This window comes from Triturus cristatus, chromosome 3_1, assembly GCF_964204655.1.
Source record: "Triturus cristatus chromosome 3_1, aTriCri1.1, whole genome shotgun sequence".
NCBI lineage: Eukaryota > Metazoa > Chordata > Amphibia > Caudata > Salamandridae > Triturus > Triturus cristatus.
The window spans coordinates 441,743,682-441,764,444 of NC_140583.1; the positions used below are offsets into that span (position 1 = coordinate 441,743,682).

Below are 20,763 nucleotides of genomic sequence, written 5' to 3' on the forward strand. Positions count from 1 at the left end.
CTTGAACCATGGAGTCGGGGAGAAACCATATAGATTTTCCCTTCGTCATCCATCCTTGATCTGTTTGGATCCCTCCTAATTCAGTCCATTTCTTTATTTCCTCTGGTGTAGCATGTGTCTGTATGTCAATTACATCAAGGGCGGGATCCTTAACTGTCATGCAGTGTGTCGATGTCAGAACTATTGTCTTTGTCACGTCCGTTGCGTGATTCCGATTCTGAGCTGTCTGTTTAGCTGTTCGGTCTGCTAGATCGTTACCCTGGGAAATAACATCGGTGACTTTTGTATGGGCCTTACACTTCATGATAGATATTGAAGTAGGCAGATGTATTGCATCTAACAAAGCTTGAATGAGGGGACCGTGTTGAATGTTGGCACCATGAGAAGTTAAATAACCTCTCTCTCGCCAAAGGACTCCGAAGTCATGGACAACTCCGAATGCATAACGTGAATCTGTATATATGTTAACTTTTTTATTTTTGGCTTGAATACAGGCTTGTGTCAGAGCGATGAGCTCTGCTGCTTGAGCTGACAAAGTGTTAATACAATTCGTTTCAATGACTTCAGTATCTGTTGTGACTGCATAAGCGGCCACTAATTCTCCTGTACTTGTTCTCATGCATGACCCATCCACATAAAGTGTCAGGTCTGGGTCTGATAATGGAATGTCTGTCAAGTCTTGTCTGGGTTTCGTCGTAATAGTAATGACTTCAATGCAATCATGTGCCAGTGGGTCTGTTCCACTTAATGGCAAAAGTGTGGCAGGATTTAATGTTCTGCAGCGTCTGATTTCTATGTGTGGCTGAAACAATGTTAGTTCGTAACCTGTCAGTCGTGCTATAGTCAAGTGTTGTGTTTGTGTCCGGTTCAAGAGAACCTCTACTGCGTGTGGTACTTGTACTGTCAATTGATGTCCTAATACTATGGAATCGCTTTGTCTGATCGCTAAAGCTGTCGCTGCGACTGATTTCAGGCACGCAGGAAGAGCCTGAGCTACGGGATCTAATGTGCTAGAAAAGTAAGCACATGGTTTGTGTGATCCTGCTTGTTCCTGAGTGAGTACTGACAAGGCAGTACCTTCACGTTCTGTAACAAAAAGTGTAAAAGGCTTACTGTAACATGGTGTCGCTAAAACAGGTGCTTGGCATAAGGCTTTCTTTAAGTCTTCAAAAGCTTGTGTATGTTCTGGAGTCCAAGGGAGGACAGTCGAAGTCGCTGCCTCCTGGGTTGTCAACTGAATGAGTGGTTTTGCTAGAAATGCGTATTGGGGGATCCACTGCCTACAGTACGAAGTGAGGCCTATGAAGGCCCGTACCTCCTTTTGTGTCTTGGGTGGTGGCATGTTTACAATTAACTGGATGCGGTCAGGTGTGAGCTGTCTCCCCCCCCTTGGACAGCAAGTGCCCAAGGTACACAACTTGCTGAACACAGAATTGCAGCTTCGAAGGGGACACCTTGTGCCCCTTGTCGGCCAGAAAATGTAAAACCGTCAGTGATGCTTTTTCACATTCGCGTTCACTTCGGGCGGTGATCAGCAGATCATCGTTATACTGAAGCAGTGCAGTGTTAACTGGCATGTGGATACTGTCAAGTTGTCTTTTCAGTGCTTGGCTGTAGATGCTGGGACTTTCTGTAAATCCTTGAGGTGCGCGTGCGAATTTAAAGCTTCGTCCATTTAAACTGAATCCGAACAAATATTGGCTCTCCGGATCGATTGGGACGCTAAAGAAGGCGTTCTTGAGGTCAATTACAGTGAAGAACGTTGCTTCTGAATCAATAGCTGTCAGTAATGAAGAGATATCTGGAACCACGGGATATTGTGGTATAATGCATTTATTCAATTCGCGCAGATCAATAACTAATCGATATACTGGGGGTGCTTTTGGATCAGTTTGTTTAAGAATCGGAATGATCGGAGAATTACATACATTGGAGTCGGTTTCCACAACCACTGCTTGTGCAATGAGCTCGTCAATGATTTGCAGCAAAGCCACTACAGCATCTGGAGGTAACTTGTATTGTCGCATTCGTGGTAATACCACTCCTGCTTTGAGTGTGACTCGATATGGTGTAATGTGCATACAACCTACATCAGTGGGGCCTTGTGCCCATAAATGTGCAGGTAGATTCTGTAACCGGTGATCCATGTCTCTTGACACGTAGTGACCTTTAAAGTCACGCAAAAATAGTCGTACTCCGTCCGGAGAACAACATATTATAGCTCCTAGAGCTTTCAATGTTTTTATACCTAACAAGTTTTCTGGACATGATTTAGTAAGCAATAAATCTGTAGTCCGTGTCAATGGACCAACTGTAAGTGGAAGCGGTTGCGATACTTCGTTAATAGTAGGCTTTCCTGAAAAACCAAGGGAAATATTTTGTGAGCCTGAGAGGGGTGCCCCTGGAACCTCGTCGTGACTTATAGTTGTTCTGCTTGCCCCTGTATCAAGTAGAAACTTTCTGTCTTTCCCTAATACTTGACTCTGTACATAAGGACCCTCTTGATCTACAGGAACCTCAATAAGGGGTAAGCCAACTTCCCTCTCTAGGCTATTTCATGTGTATCGCTGATAATCTGGATAGTCATTTTGTGCATACTGGTACATCTGTTGTGTCGTGTTTTGTGTTGCGGCAATAGGCTGTGGCTGTGGTACCGCTACGGTCTGTTGTGGAACCGGCATATGTTGTACATGCTGAGGTGCTTGTTGTTGGATCTGATCCTGTCTAGGCGGACGTGGTCTCTCCTTGGTTTTACCCGTAGAGATATTATGTTTCAGAACTGCACAATCGTTTATATAATGACCTGGCTGTTTACAATAGTTGCATGTCCCTTTTACAGGAACCGCTGAATTACTGGACTGTGTCGCACCCTTTTTATGACCGTCAGCTGGAACTGACTGAGCAACAAGCATTTTCATTTTCGTGTCTTTCATACGTCTGTGTTCGTGTTCTTGTTCTTCTCTAATTCTATTCTGGTGATACTGTAACATTTGTAACATTTGTGACGGAGTGTTAGCTTGCCAAGTGCTCTCAACTTTCAATACTCTGTTTTTAACCTGGGGCAGGGAATTCTCGACTAGTTTTGTTACAAAGAGATGTGGATATGACTCGCTATTTGCTTTTAGGCCGCTATTAATACCAAAACATTTTTCAAATCGGGAATAGAAATCACTAGTGTCTTCATCGGGTTTCTGTTTACAGGCTGAGATTGCTCCCCAGTCTTCCTTTTTCGTAGTTAATAAACGTGGCAATACTTGTACTAATAATCCTGGTAATGCTTTAGTTTTGTCCCCAAGCCCTACGCCTGCAGTTCGGGCATTTTCTTCGTTTTCTAATGCTGTCCAATCAATCTTTTGGTCTCCCACCTCCCACTCTTTTTCTTTGAGTTTCTCGTAAATACCAGCAGGCAATAATACTTTCAATATTTTCATAATGTCAGGATAGGTATAATCACCCATGAGTAACATGTCCTTTAGTTCACGGTAAAAACCTGCTGGATCTTTGTCATGGCTGGGCACTAATTTTTTCATTTCCAATAGTTCTATTTTAGTTATAGGCGTGTACACGAACACGCGTCTAAAAGTATTATCATCATTTCTAACTGGGTGTACTTCGCGTAAGGGATTCTGTCTGTCTATGTAATACATTTTTCTTTCCATGGAGGGAACTGGATCATGTTCTGGACACAAAAAGGCACTATATCTGTGTCGGTATTCTAGAATTACTTTAATTAGATCGGTACCTAGACCTCTCCATTTATTCAGGAGTAGTTCTATCAGTATATCAGGTAGGGGACCAGGATCGGAGTGTTGGCCTTTATATAATATAAGGAGATGTTGTATCATGTATATACTAGCTAAACGCTGTTCGTCTGGTGTAAGATTCAGAAACGTGTGTGCTAGCGCATCATCACTGTATTTTTCAGAACTGTCAGCCCATTGTACTGCTGACCTGGCTAATTCTTGTTCATCCATAGAATCGAGCACATGGTACCCCCTTCGTTCTCGGAGTATTTTATCAGTAGCCTGGAATAAGTGTTCAGGGGTCCTTGGATTTGAGATAGCTGCTTGAAAGATTCTGTTACATTCTGGACGTATCGGACGCATTGTATTATTAAAAGATCTTCCTTTTCCTACATAAGCTATCGTTTCTCTAGCTGGTAATTCTAATTGTCCTGTGGTCATTTCTGACTGTTCCTCCTCCTCTCCCTCTGATTCAGTTTTATCTGCTTCTAATCTTCTTTCATGTATTCGTTCTACTTCTTTTCTGATCTTTCGGTGCATAACTTCTATACTCTTCTGTTTATCATGTTTTCCGTCTGCTATATTCTGACCCCATCTGGTAAGTACTTGCATTTCATCCGGATCTACCTCAGGCCTATCTCTGTTTCTGATCAAGCAGTTTATGAAGAAGCGTAACAATAATTTTTGCATGTCCACTTTCTGGTATTCCATGGCCTCGCCAATACTTTCAGGACCTTCCCCTGTTTGGATAAAGTGATATATTCTGTCTAGATGACCAATCATTCCTGGTAGCGTCATTAGATAGGTCGAAACTCGTCGTAAACGTACTGATGATAGCAACATTCTGTCGTGTTTACCGGGCACTGGATCATATCTACAATCTGTAAGGGGCTCATTAAATATTTTGTCATTAGCTGTTTGGGGTGTACGTTGGTGTGCTAAATCCCTATAAGTCAATCTAGGTGCTGGCGGTGGCGTGGAAAAACCTCCTGTCGCACCTCCTGAGGTGCCAAGTCCAAAAGGATTTGTTGGATGTAGGGTAGAGAGTGTAGATGCAGGAAGGACTGTAGAAACAGGTGGAACGTTTAGAACGTGAGGAGGAGTTTGTTGCTGCGGAGGTGGGGGCAGATGATCTTGGGGTTGAACGTCGTCAACAGGTGGTGTGCGTGGCTGCGCACCATTAGCATATTCAGGGGCTGCATCATCTAAATAGGAAGAAAGGAAAATGTCCTTTGCGGTCTTGGGATGTACTTTAATCGGGAGTAATGGAGGTGGCAGATCTTTTGGTACCTCCCGGGTGGCCTTAGGCAAACCCTCGGCCAGAAGAGGATACATACCATTCATAAGAGTGTTTCGTTGTCTGTCTACTTGTTCTGTTTTTACTCGGATTCCTTCGTCAATTAATAGGTTTTCTCGGGCTTTGTCTGAATTCTCTCTACTGTTCTCTTCTTTTCTGAACGCTTTCTCTGCGCGTCTATGCGATTCTTTACGCCATAATTCAATGGCATCTTTCTGTGACTGTCTGGCTTTCTTTTTCCATAATACTTCTTCTACTCTCATGATGCAATCTGCATCCCATGTCCCAGCAGCGGGCCATCTCTGACTCTCTGCTAAATCCTTGGTGTAGTCCACCCATAAATCAAGATATAATACGGCATCTAGGCCATGTTTATGGTACATAAAGTACCCTGGAGTGTCCCTAGGTGGAATGGGAACAGCTTCTTCGAGTATCCCTTTTCTAGTTTTTATCTGTCTTAATTTCGAGAATAACGGCATCTTAAACCTTGTTACTTGATTCTTACTCGGACTTGAACACAACTAATACAATAAACACAGTAATGAAGATCGAACAATCACTCATACCACGATATTTAAAACATATCAAAACATTTTAGAACGTACAATAATAATTAGAATAAAACTAGTTACTGACATAATACTAAATATACTGGATGTACTGCTAAACAGCACAGATACACTGCTGAAACAGTGCAGACCGGATCTGTGTACCCAAACCCGTCTTGACCGGCACAAACTAATGTGCACGTCTAAATGCGTCCCCAGCAACGGTACTCACCGGGAAGCACGGAACGGAAGGCCTCGGAAACTGGACTGGACTGGATCGGACTGGACTCGACTCTACTCGTGACATAGATACTTCGGAACTTCGGAATCTGGTGGGCCTCTGTATACCTCGGATCTTGCTCTCTCAGCTAGGCTCTGGTCGGGATTCTCCGCACTCCTCACCGCCTCGTCTGGGTGTTGATCGCAGCCTCAGTCGCCCCCGTTGGCCTGAGGGAGATACAGGAAATCCTGCGGGTACGCGTAGTTGTCCGTCCGGCTGTGGCAGGAGACCGGGTCTGCAACGCACCTCCGGCGCGTGGGGTGTGAGAGGTGTCCCTATTCGGGCGCCAATTATGTGGTAAATTTAAATTACCTAGACTTAATTTATGCGGTAAAATTCAATAAGAATAACTCAGTAAAAATAAGAGGCAGAATCCGTGGTATTTGAGGTTATAAACGGGAATTTATTCCTTACAAAGGAATTATGGTTCGAACCAAGCAATCGGGTTCCGTCACCACGAAGGTTCAGGAAGGGATCGGCAATACATTATTGACAGGTTATTATATTTATAGTAAATGCATTACAGTAAAGACAGATGCAGGAGGCGTAACAGCTGATAAGAATACACATACGTAATGAAAAAGGCGTTACAATAGGCGTGCATAAAAGCGTATACTAGAAACGTCATTATGATGATGACACAGGTGGGTGGATCCATAAGAGAATTCTGCTATGTCAGCAGAAATACATGGCAGAGATGCGCGCACAGCCGCATGACGTGTGATTGACGTGTAACTAGAGGGTGAAGGGAACTTGACATTTAGCCCTACATGAGGAGACAGAAGTCTGGGATGTCAGAACAACCTAATCCCAAATCGTATCTAATATCTTGTGTTTAAGGAACTATATTATCTGGAAGGAAAGGTCTCTCGGACAGAGTCTATTCTATACTGACTGCTAGTGCGTGTACAAGCGTCTAAGTGTCTACATGAGATGCGAGGGGGCATGGGCCTACCATGGTAACGAAAGTCATGAATTACTTGCACGGAGACAGTAAGGCCGGGCCCTTTGCTCTGCAGCTGGAAGAATGTTTACCTAAACTACTAGACAGGAATGTATTTCTCGAGGAGCGGAGCAGATAACTTGAAGGCTGATTACAGTCTTGGCAGGCAACCGGCCGGGCCGGGCACCGTTAGCCGCGCAGGGAGTAGGACAAAGTTCATGGATACAGATACAGGTCCAGGCTGGAGCATTCAGAGGCAGAAGCAGGAAAAGGCTCGTTGGCAGAATTCAGGGCCTACCTTGCCAGAGCTGGAAAACGTGAAAAGTATACCATATAAAGACGGTGGCAAGGCATACTTAGGAACGGAATATCTGACCCATTCATGGCAGATCTGAAAGAGGACATGTTAACGTTGGACGCACATGTATTTGCGTCTTCATAGCTTGAAGTGGAGGGAACATACATGTACTTGTAGCATGTACATGGAGCCGTTGGGGTCTAAGATAGGGGACACAATTGACCATAAAAATTCATATTTCCTCACTTGCTTGAATCCAGTGGCAAAGTGAGCAAGGGACTCACGTCTGAGCATACCCTGCCAACTTATGGCGAACAAAGCAAAAACCAAAGGAAATGATGGACGGAGTGTTGAACATTGCAAGCACTCACCCCCAGTCAACTGATCTGGGTTTAATCCATCACCGTTCTTTAGCCCACTCTGCCACCCCAGATACAAAAATGCTCTATGACCTATATGCACACCAGAGCCTTAAACTCAATTGTACTGTACTGTAGTTCTGCACCATGCGGAAACCTAGATGCAGATGCCGCAGTGTGATTCTGGCAATCAACATTTTGGCCCATATCTGCCCCATCTTGAATGTCACTATCATGAACTCACCCTCCTAGTACAGTGTTAAAGCAGGTGCTTCTATAATCGAATGCTTAATTGTTTCAAATAACTTTCTACTTCACTTCACATGAACGATGCTCCCTTGTGAAGCATGTTTAATTGGCTCAGTCGCTGGTGTGAAACCTTCTACAAAATAAGAATAATACTCGCACAAACCCAGAAATTATTTGACCTGTCAAGGTTGATTAGTGCATAGGCATCTGCACTTGCTTAATCGCCTCTGGGTTGCATACCTACAGGGTGAGATAATGCTCCAAATACTCAACACAGTCAATACATTTTTTGCATGAATCCTATTTAAAATACCCAAAACGTTATCCATGGGCCCATTATGTACATCAGTTGTGGTGAAATGTATCAAGAAGCCCTCTTGAAATGCATGAACAGTATTCACACCTTGGAGCAATTTGAATATAAGTTTCTGAAAACCTTAAAAACCTATAAGCACTAAATGGTGTTAAAATGTTTTATTTTTCTGAGTTAACACAACCTAATGTTGTGCTGATATCAGGTCAATTATAGCAAAATAAATTGTGCAAAAAAAGCCTAGATTTATAATGCTGAAAGGTAAAGTGCACACTTTGTGACAAACTGGGATTGTAGACTTTTGTGGGATTCCAAAAATCCTACAATTTTCTGCTCTCAGCATCAATGTCCCAGGCTCCAGCATCAAAGCTTTAGCTACCTTATCCTGCCACTCTAATATTATTAATCTATCCATTTTGTGCTACATAAACTTTGGTGAATACAAGACGTCCTCCCAAAAGTAACCTAAAGCATACATTATAGTTCCAGCATAGGCTAAGGGAACTGATGTCAGACTTGTGTAACTTCTTTTTTGGCATATATGCACATATACAAGTGTACAATTCAGTGACCTCCACCGATAGATCTCCGACTGCACCACCTCATCAGAACCACCAAGAAAACTGTTAAACAGGAACGCAACGATTCAAATGCACACAACATCAACAAACTCTTCACCGTGATCAAAGAATTCACCAAACCCTGCACAGACATCCCCCTCCTAAGATCTCTGCAACCACCTTGCCACCTTTATCCACTGCAAGATCTTAGATATCTACAACAGCTTCACAACCCAGGACCCACCCACTACAGCCACCGCACACGTATGTTCCAGATTCCAGCCAACACTGTTCAACTGGACAACCCTCACCGCTGATGACACCCTAAGGATCATGAAAACCATCCACTCTGGGGCCCCCCTTGTACTCCTGCCCCCACCGCATTTTCAACTGTCGCTCCATCAACTGCTCCATCAAATCCGCCACCTTGCCTGAAGACTGGAAACGCGCAGAGATCACCCCCCTCTTGAAGAAACCCCCTGCCGAACCGACGGACCTCAAGTACTACGGACCTATCTCTCTGCTTCCCTTCCCTGCCAAAGTCATCAAGAAGGCAATCAACACCCAACTGGCAGAATTCACCGAAACCAACCACACCCAGGACCCCTCCCAATATGGCTTCAGGATCATTCACAGCACCAAGACTGCACTCGTCTCAGCAACTCATGACTTCTGCACTCTCCTTGACCGATGCGAAGCCTTAGCCCTCATCCAGCTGGACCTCTCTGCCGCCTTCGACACCGTCTTCCACCAAACTCTCTGCACAAGACTCCACAGCGCCAGCATCGATGACAAAGTGCTAAGTGGATCCACTCCTTCCTCACTGGCTGAACCCAAAGAGTTAGACTCCCAATGTTCTCCTCAAATCCTACAAAGATCAGCTGCGGAGTCCCCAGGGCTCCTTCCTGAGCCCCACCCTCTTCAACATATGCATGGCCCTGCTTGTAGCCATCGTCCGAAACCACAGACTCAACATTATCTCCCACGCTGACGATACATGAACTGCCAAATCAACGCTGTATCGTCCTCCTCCTTCCACTGCTCAGAATGATCTTCAAATGGATCCCCTCTGAGTCCAGGACAACGGTCACCCAGGCGCTCATCATCAGCAAGCTCGAGTACAGCAACGCACTCTATGCCGACACGACCCAAAAACTCCCAAAGAAATTGCAGCCACATCTCCGGTCATCTGAGAGACCTCGACTGTCTCCCGATCAACAGAATAATCACCTTTTAGCTCCTCACACACCTACAAAGCCCTTCACAACACCCGACCCGAATACCTCAACCACCGCCTCTCTTTCTACACTCCGACCAGACATCTCCACTCATGCCCATCTGGCCCGAGCCTCTATCCCAAGGATCCGCAAGACCTCAGCTGGAGGAAGATCCTTCACCCACCTCACTGCAAAGACCTGAAACTCCCTACCTGTACACCTCAGGCAATCACCGTCTCTGCCTCAATTCAGGAAGGACCTCAAAACCTTGCTCTTTGACTAAACTGCATAAACCCCGCCCAGTGTCTTGAGACCCTCTGGGGTAAGTAGTCGCAATCTATAAGAACCCTGATTGATTGATAAAGTTGGCTGACTCATTCGCCCACACAGAAGGAAATTGTGAATGATATTTGAACAGACCAGTGGACTGACCAAAAGTCCCTTTATGCATGTGTGTATTTGTTTTATATTTTTGGGGGGTAAAACATGAGGCTGGCAAGTCAGCTAAAGCAGTCTCCGGGCCAGAACACAGGTGAGATTCTAACCCAGAAACAAACGATTGCTTAAAATTGTAATGGAAATCTTATCTGGTTCCTGTGCAGAGCTAACTTTTGAACATTTGATCACAGTTACTACCTGTTCCTCAAGACTATGGATATCATTATCCAAATTAGAATTAATCCTGAACAGTTTTGAAGTTGGCATATTTGAAAGTTTATATGCATAATGTTCCCCAAAAACGTTTCCAATCATTTTAAAATGTTGTGCTTGAAGCCCAGCCAAAAATAGAACTGACTGACCCAGCTTTTAAGATTTCACAACTGTTCCGGGGGCAGCCCCAACACGCTCAGCCCACTTACCCTCATGTTTAAGTAAATCATCTTGTTTTAGATTAGTCAATTCTGCATAGATTAGCTTAATCGTTCCCTTAGCGTCATTTTTCATAATATCAATTATGCTATTGCTAGCGAACCCCCGTGCCCCACCAATTTTCTTACACAAAAAACTACGAAGTTTTAGGTACTTGAAAAAGTTACAACTTTCCAACCCAAAGTCCTTCTGTATATCTTTGAATTGTCGAAAACCTTGCTCTTTTATTATATCCCCAACTTGACAAATACCCTTGCTGGCCCATCCAGCCATAACTTCATCCGAAAATACCTCGGGAAGCATTGGATTTTTAAACAAAACTGTGTAGAAATTGAGCCTCCCTAATCCAATCTTTTTCTTTAGCCCCCCCCAAATCTTAAAAGCAGCGATCAGCGTCTTAAATTTTGTACGTTTGTAGTAACTGGGTTCTGTAAATTAAAAAAAAACAATATTCAGCATTTTGGCCCAATAATAGTCTATAAACATCCGGGAGATCATTTTCCCTTTCCATTTCACTGGAGCACGGCCCAACCAATATCCTCATATATTGCAGAGCAGCTGCCCAATAATAGTTACGAAAATCCGGGACCGAAAATCCTCCTTTCTCCCGTGATAAACACATAAACCGAAGATCCCGCCTAGTTTTCCCATGTGCCCAAATAAACCTATTAACTAAACCTTCTAAAGTAACAAACCAGAATTTTTGAAATTCTAGGGGAATAGACCTAAAAAGATACAATACTTTTGGTAAGAACAGCATCTTAATGAGATTGCACCGACCCACAAGAGAGAGGTGGAGGTTATTTAATCTAAGGAAATCCACCCTCGCTTTATTGATTACTGGCTCCATATTAGCGGCCACCAATTTCCCAAGATCTGAGGTGACACGTATCCCCAAATAAACTGCCGAATCAACAACCCGAACGTCTTCAAAATTAATAAAATGATTCTTAATAACTTGAGTCTTAGTTTTATTTAATGCGTATCCTGAATAGATACCAAACTCACTAGAAATTGACTCAACCCTTTCCAAAGCCAATTGCGGGTCCGCTGTAATAATAGCCACGTCATCAGCGTATGCAAGCACTTTAGTTTCTATCCCCTGGCATGTGACTGGACGAATTCCCCTATTGGCCTCAAATAATCGTAGCAGGGGATCAATATAGATGGCAAACAACAATGGAGACGAGGGACAACCCTGCCTGGTCCCCCTCTGTATATGAAATGGAGAAGTATAATTACCATTAATCTTCAAACGAGCTGTTGGGGCCAAATATAATACCTGTACAGATTTAATAAATCCTTCTCCCAATCCGAACCATCTCATGGCCTCCCAAAGAAAGTCCCAGGATACCCTATCAAATGCCTTTTCAGCATATAGAAGTTACACTGACATAGGGTCCCCTGAGATCTCCTTTACATCAAAAACGGTATTCTCTTTATATTATACCCCGGCCAAAATAGCACAATGGGGTGGCTCTACAGGGATTGTATGCCCACGGTGTGGGGGATTGGAAGCGGATTTGGTGCATATGTTTGCCTCCTGTCCGCGGCTGCAGGCATTGTTGGACTCAATTATGGAATACTTAGATCATACACTTGGGGTAAAAATAATATTAACCCATGAAATCATTTTGTTAGGAGTAAGTTCTATAAATCAAGATAAAACTGCTTATCAATTTATTTTTGTTGCTATGGCGGTTTTAAGGATAAACATTGCCTCTGCCTGGTTAGATCCCCTTCCCCCTACATTTCAACAATGGCTAGCTCGCTTACTCTCCATATATACAATAGAAAGTGCAATCTATGAAAGGAAGGGAATAAATGCGAAATTACTGGGCAAAAGCATTTGGGCACCTTTAATAAAATGGAAGGAATCAATATAATTTTATGTATTTTGCTTAGCAAGATAATGATGGTTGATAAGAAGTGGGAATTAGGCTTTTCCTCTCAGCCTTATAGAAATGTTTTATTTTACTTTAATATCTCTTTTTGCTCCCCGTTCCTTCTCCTTTTTCTATTTGTTATATGTACACCTTTTTTGTTTCTTAAGATGTTATTTGCCTTATGAGACATAATATTTTTTGTGGATATGTGTTTGTTGTATGACATTATGTACCTGCACTGATCTCCCATAGTTAATGGGGGATAAAAATCTTAATAAAGATATTTAAAAAAAAATAAAATAAACGTTTCCAATCATTTTCAGATGTAAGAATATTTTTGGGGTAACTCATTGGCAACTTTCCGTCCCACTTTGGAACTCACTCTGGACTTCTTATGTACAAGTAGCATACCTAATGTGCTCAGTGGAGTGAGTTATTGAAGTGCTGATTACATCCTCTTTGGAATTAAATACAGGTTTTAAGGAGCTAGCTGCAGTTGTCCTGGAAAATGTGTGCCTTCCTCTAAAGATCACTTCATCCGCTAAGGCAATCAAGCGTTGAAGGTTGAATCAGATAGAACTTCTTAGTTGTAGAGTCAACTGGGAAGCCTGTCTTTAGTCACACCCTTTTGTGTTTCTTTGCTTTGGAAAAGTGGATAAGATAGATTTAACTCATGCCATAAGTGTTGGGATATGAGATGTGTTTCATTACCACATAGCCTTCCCCGAGAGAGAATTGCACACAGGTATGTATGATATGCATTACTTTCCGTTCTACACTTTTATCGGAGAGCAGTTGTTCAAGATACCTCTTGATACACCTATTTTGTTGCTTTTTTTGTATCTGTGTTTGGTTTCCAGGCACGTGTTAGAACGTGTAAAATTGAAGTTAAAATTGTTAGTGCATGATCCTGGGTTTCTAGGTGTTGAGCCTTTAATTTGACCTTTGAGGTTAAAGTATTTTGGTTGAAAAACTTCAGGAGGGTCCCAAAAATATGTTCATTTAAAAATAAAGAGTGGTTAGCTGAGAATTGTCTGGCTCTATCTCTCACCCCCAAGACATTAGTACCGTCTAATATCACTCAGTGTAGAAATATCTAAACTAATGTGGAAACTTACATTCAGTTCTTTATCCAAGTCCATATATATCCACACAAATACAATTGATTTTCTTCTTTAGTCTTTATTCGATTCTCAAGAAGTTTCCATCCAACAAAAAACTTTCTTTTAGACATAAACACCCAGTTCATAGTTTTATACTGGCACATTAACAGCTACAGAATAAAAGCTTATGTTTCCCCATTATTTTAGATGCTTCACAAATATTAGGTTATGGAATATTGTATAACTTAGCAGGAGAGGATTCCACTGGAAATTATATAGAGCCATCTTTCGTGTCTCTATTTCAAGATCCTCCGTGGAATCATCCAACATATAAGGAGTAGTATTTCCATTTAAATGCCCAGCCTTAGATTCATGACTGGTATAAGGTATATCTGGTAAAGTAAAATTTATGCCATTTTGCACACTTAAAGATCAAGACAATTTGTCTTCTGATCCATAAATGCATCAAAAATGTATCGATTATAGTACTGCTAAATGTAATGTAAAACTGTGACACTGTGCATGGTGGCACTTGAAGATAAAATCCAGTTAAAATAATAGAAAAATAAGTCACAGAGAATTAAATTAATAAACCAGACAAGCATACCGTGTGTAATTTCATAGTGTACCCTGCCTGCGAACTCTCAATGCATGGGTCGTTTTAAAACCTCAGAGAAGAGCATAGCAACATGTCTGTCAAAATGGATGTCAGGACTCACCAGGTGTTCGGGAGTAACAGCTAAATGCAGGGTTGGAATGCACAATGTAATATCTTCCATTGCTAGCCATGTGGCAATAACAAGGGGACGGTCTCACAGAGTATACATCTTCAGTCTAAAATGTTTCTAAAAAAGGCACCACAAAGATAACAGAACAACAAGCATGAGGTAAAACCCTAAAATAGTTTCAATGTAGCAGATAAAAGCAGCTAAGGTTGTTGATCAATGTAACTAGTACATTTGCAGATGGCACGCAAAAAGGTGTTTCAAAGACAGGAAAATCACAGAAGAGTCTGTTGAAGCAGGTGGAAAACAATTCCGTCAGGATAAAAAAGCTTTGCCTAGTTGGAACTTCCACTTAGTATGGCTAGGCAGATAGGTGATGCAAGCAGAAGGGATACCTACTAGGTGGCAGATTGGTTTTGCTCTGTAGAACAGGTTAGGAAATTAAATAAATCCAGAGGGAAGAATAAAAGGACCAAGCATTGGGAACTTTGGGAGAGGAACATGAGGTAGGATAGGGAGGGATGTCCAATGATTCTACCTCATGCCATCTAACAAATTTGAGGGAACCGTCATGATGGTTTTATGATGGAATTTCAAGGTTCCTAAGATTTGGTCCCACCTCGATATATAAGGGTGGTTTCCACTTTATCTTAGATGAAGTGACCTTGTCTATCATAACCGTAAAAATCACATAAATGAGGACAAAGAAAAAAAAAAAAGGGATTCCTACTTGGGCAGATGTTCATTAATCAGTTGCACATCCTTTCACATGTCATTGATCAGAAAATAAATCATCTTAAAGATGCTGGTCAGAGTAGACCTATGAAATGCACATACCATGCAGGATCTAGCAGGGATACCTCCAATTGTATCTTTAGGAAACATGCAGGCTCCTACCAAAGCAGTCATAACTTGCAAAACCGTAATGTTGTTGATGGGTTTTGAGGAAGACTTGACCCCTCTTTCAATCGCAAGATGAAAATGTGACCACAGATTATTGCAACATGTCAAATTACATGCAAGTAGAACAAAGATTAAGGAACATTTTAACTAAGCATTAAAATGTTGTATACTGGAAAGCCAAGGAAGGATGTCCAGATCCAATAGTCATTGCTTGTAAAAATGCACTTTGGTGCCCACTGAGGGGCAGGAATCTCAAGAGGAGAAAGTACATTTTGAATTAAGGGATGGGGGTTTCCCATATTGTACGTGTACAAGGAACAACAACTGTTTTAAAAAAATAACATGATTTTGTATAGCAAAAGATGGACAGGTAATTTGCCCTTAAAGAGGTTTGAACTTGGAGTCAGTAGTGGGAGCATAACTCATTGAATATTAAACAAGCAATTGAGCATAGTTAGACTGTGATGTCACTGAAACATAAAATGACCTTTTCAATCATGAATTCACAGGATAAATTCTCGGAAATCTTCAAATCCTTGGGTTACTTCCACAGTCTTTGAAATGGGGAAGTTGAGTTTACTTTGTCATGTGAAATGCTCACAAAATATCCTTTCGACGTGGTCTCTTTCTATCTCCTTAAACACTCTTATCTCTTTATGCCCCTTATAACCCCCATGAGTTTTTTGTCCTAAAATCTTCCGCACACAGGAAAACAAATTAAACTAAAACACACATCAGATTGTAACTCCAACATGGTCATATATGCCATTAAGTGTCGCTGTGAGCTTGTATATGTTGGTAGAACAACCAGAAAAGTTAAGATTAGAATCACAGAGCACAAAAGTATGATTCGGACTGCTAATGTAAAGTCATGTTTAGCACAGCACTGGGGGGAGCAGAAACACACTATACCCCAGCTGCAGTTTACCATATTAGAGCAGGTGTCAGCCCTGCCGCATGTTGATGTAGCCATACATCTGGCTCAAAGAGAGACATTTTGGATCAGGTTTTTGAAGACCATGAGTCCTTGTGGGTTGAATGATAAAATTGAATCTACATGTTTCTTGCGAATTTGCATTCGTACAATTGGATATGTATGTTCATGATCTCTTCTACATATGTTTTGATTTCTGTTATATATGCCTTAATACAGTAAATGTTTGCATGGTTCAAATGGACATATGACTGATATCAGGCGGTTTGAATTTTTTCAAAAAGACATATGGAAACAACAGATATACACCTTAGTCTCACACACACTGGGAGGTCCACATGGCACGTTATTTTTCTTGGTTGGGTATTGCAAGAAATTATATTTAGGTTTATTGACAGATTTTTTGACGAGTACTACATGAATTCACACCCTTTGGTTTGATTCACATCTTGGTTTAATTGATGTTATTGTGGCAGCACATTGTAGTTCTCTTCTCGACCTTATTAGCACAGATATCGTCTGCATATTTTAGCGGCGAGTACTTGGTGCAAGTGAGATGCTTAATATTTAAGTTTGGGAGGGCATTGAACTTGATTTTAAAATATTTTGTAATGTCTTCATTAGAGACAAGTTTAATCTTGGAGATCACGTAGTCTATCTTCCAATTTTTGGAGGCTTTGCAGTAGAGACCGGGTAGTCTGTTTTTGAGGTTTACGAACTTCACAACGTCACGCGGATACGGAAGTTAAAATTGCAGCTTGTAAAACGCCTCGGGCTTAGCACGCACGAGGAGAGAGGAACCCGGTGATTAACATACACACTTGATTAGAGGTAAGAGAGGATCAGAACTACTGGAATACGTGTTGTGATTCAACTCAGACAGAATCGCTCACACCATCCTTTTTTTCACAGCTCGATACATCACTATTTTGCATTGTACTAAGAGCAGAAGGAAAGAGATCTAACTTATTGGAAGTTGCGCACAGGTGCGTGATACACAGGCGCGTCCATGTTTTCATGAACTTTCAGTTTTCAGACGGGATTGTGGTTCATAATTCTATTGTTTGTGTGGTCTTTGTTATCTCTACAGTGAATATACTTTTTGGTCGGCACATTGAGACTGTTGCATATGTTCGTTTTTTGGCAGTGTTGTAGGTGAGTGTGCCTATGTAAGGCAAGTAAGCACATTGAGTATGGAGCACGGGTTCGCTGGTTTTCATATCTCCACACTTGTATTTTTATGTTCGCACATTCTCTCAGGGCACCATTGGTTTTGATATGTTTATTTTTCACATTCTGCGTACTTTTAGAAAAAATTGGGGTTTCGCATGAGAACTTTTTTTACAGTCATATGCACTTTTGGGCTACTTTCTGCCTTAAGGCATGCTGTATTAGATTGGGCACTGTTTTTTGACCTTTGCTTTGGCTAGTGGTGTTCTCACACTTTATTTAAAATTTCATTTGAAACTTTATTGAAATTGGTAACATTAAGTCCTTGTGGAATACATGGATTGTGTATATAAATGTTTTTACAGTGTTCCCCTGATTAGGGTGCCTGCACCGAAATGCATTGGGAAGTGTTTAATGCTGTCTTGAAAATTGAAGATTGGAATTCGAAAATAAAGCAGAACACAGCGTGTTGAACTGTGACAATTCCGTCCTATGGTTTCTTTCGAGTTTGGAATGCTCGTTTACATTTCAATCAGTTTAATGTTCACATTCAAACATTTAAAAACTGAAGAATATATGAATGTTTACTTCATCTTGTTTATTCTACTTTGAGAATACTATTTTGTTGATACCATTTTGTTTGATGAAATTCAAGGTGTGGTATAAGTAACAAAGCACCATTGGCATGTGAACAGTGCACCCTTGCACTCAAACAGGTTCTGTTTGACTTTGTGACATATTGCATTACCTGACGGGGGTTAGTCAGGTCTGCCTAGGGTCGCACCAATTTTAGAAAAAAGTGAGTACACACAAAAAAACGGAATACATTTAGCATTTGATGAGGTGTGCAGATTATCTACCTGTCGAAATGTATTTATTTGTAATTGGAGCGGTTTGAATTCTGCAACAGTAGTATTCCCTTCATCTGTCATTTACACCTATTATAGGAACATACATTTGTGAAAACCTACCTTGTTTGCATGTTACAATAAATTATTTGTTTGCCCACAAGGGCCATCCACATACTATCAGGTTTATAGTTGTCACAGAAAAAAAATCGGGTTCAAAAGAAATGCTTTAATTAATCTAAACAACTTTAATCAGCATTCAGTTCATTCATTTTTTTTGTCTTGTGACATTACAGACAGAACCAAACATGTGCAAATTAATTTAGACCACATTTCAACCGAAGAGGTCACTCCCCTTTGAATGGAAACACTTGGCAGCCCCTGCCACAGTGTAATAGTGGCCTGTTCTCCAGATTAATTCAAGAATTCCCCTTCACTATTTTTCATAATTCTCCTAGGCACATCATCTGCAGATATCACCATCCTGTTGTCTTCAGAATATTTTGTTTTATGTGAAAATCATGTTGGTTTTACATTGCAGGATTCTGTCAACAGTATCTGCATGGCACATTTCTATCAATCTTTTAAAAAGATCCAACCATCCTCATTTCGGAGCTCTGTTGGGCTAACAGACTGCAAATGCGTTTTGTGGGAGCAAATTGGGGGCCTCGAACAAGTCAAACTACAGTTACAGCAGGTAATATAATTGTTTATATTAAATGCTCTATTGTCCTTTGTCATGATGCTCTATTGCCCTTTGTCCTGCCCTAGCTAGTTTAAATGGAAAATGTAGAACTGGGTCAGCAATAATATAGAAGACATGCACGTATGTTAATGACTTGTTTTGGGAGGAGTTGCCGAAGCAGAGCTGGTAGAATGTTGCGTTCCATTTAGAACATGTGCCTGTGCCAGAACATTGCTTCTGATCAACAGTTTAACTGATATAAACCAAAGTACCATATTGGATAACAATAATAACTCTTAGTCAAACACTCATTGCTAGTTCTGTGATTATCTTTCCGATGTAATCAGGATGTGGCTTTTAACTTTGGTCTCTCCTCAGAAAGACTGATATGGTATTAGTTTTGCCTTTCCAGTCACCATTATTGGTCACTTTAGTTTTAGTGTTTAGTGGAACAGGTATGCACCACGAGCATTGTGGCAGCAACTGCTCTTATCAGTTGCATCAGAGCGGGTAGGTGTAAGAGCAGAAATAAGTGCCTTAAATTAAGTTATGTTATATATGTGTACCCATGGAAGATAAGATTGGTCAATTTGCAGTATGCCCTCCTCAGGGTACCTTTACGGATGATGCAGTGTTAATAGGAAGGACAAAGAATTGCTTAAAAACACTTAAAAAGAATGTTATGTTATAGGTTACTTGTAAAATTCACGCACACCAAAGTTTCTTGGGGCTCTAATACCCTTGCCTATACATACCAAAATGTTTTCAGTAAGTCCATGAGGCAGATGAGCGGCGATACGGGACAAATAGATCGAGGTAGTGAGGTCTGCTTCTTGACGACAGCCACTGAAAAAGCATGGTCACCAAAAGTGACAGCTATTGTTCTTGGGACAGAGAGAAGAAACCACTCATTGAATCCTCAAACAGGAAACTGCGCACCTGCTAAATCGACAGCAATTAAATCTGGAAAATAACCATAACACCAAAGGCAATTCTTTGGCGGACCAGAAGCCAATGTTGCTTTTTAATGAAGGAAGAATATGGAAGGGGGAAAGTGGAAGGGACTAGGCACCCTACAAATTGGACGAGCAGCTACGTTTTGGATTAGTTAGAGTTTTTGGTGGATTTTGCAGGAGCAGAGAAAAAAGTGGAGTTATTATATCTAGATAAGATTGAATAAAGGCATTCACGACGAGTAAAGAAAATCTATAGTCTATGAACGGAAGAATAGTGCGAATGGTTTTTAGCTGAAAATACAGGTATTTCTATTACAAGATTGGTAGTAAATTTTATAGGTTGTTGGTGCTCTTGGGTAGTAGGCAAAACTATTAAGTGTACCATGGTGTATGTGCGGTGCAGAGAGGTAGGAAGAGCCACCCTTCTCACCAGCAAGCGGTCAAAACCACGAGCAAAACGCACAACAGTCCCCTGCACACGGCTGCAGTGTGAAATCGGAATTACAACAAAATAGTAATAAAACAATCTGCTGCTTGATCTTTTGCTTGGGTTTTATGCTTTTCTTCTTGTCTTTTTGTGCTTAGTCTCTATTGCATTCCAATGGGACTGTTTACAGCCTTAGCCAACACGTATTTTGTCACAAATCTCAGGATAGTATCTCACGACTTCTTCAGGGTTAAGAAAACCTACAAATGTTCACTTAGGCTACAATGGGTATGACACAGTTACACTAATTGACAACATCCCAGTGTGACATGGTGTCAAAGAAGTAGCAGTTCATACGTTTGTGTTAGAATGGTAGAAACCCATGCTTAATTGAGTAAAGCATCTTCGTGGTCAATCATAAAGTGTTCAAATGGTGATCGGAAAGTACA

The 20,763-nt window shown here is 41.4% G+C and overlaps 1 protein-coding gene across 5 annotated transcripts in view; it reads left to right on the forward strand.

Annotated features, from left to right (window-relative positions):
* AFG2B (AAA ATPase AFG2B) overlaps window positions 1–20,763 on the forward strand; it is a 271,306-nt gene that overhangs the window by 87,713 nt on the left and 162,830 nt on the right. For all 5 annotated transcript variants that reach the window (XM_085644230.1, XM_085644234.1, XM_085644231.1 and 2 more), the window contains one exon: window positions 18,788–18,943. In XM_085644230.1, the coding sequence (XP_085500356.1) occupies window positions 18,788–18,943 (156 nt within the window). The remainder of the gene's footprint in view (window positions 1–18,787; window positions 18,944–20,763) is intronic.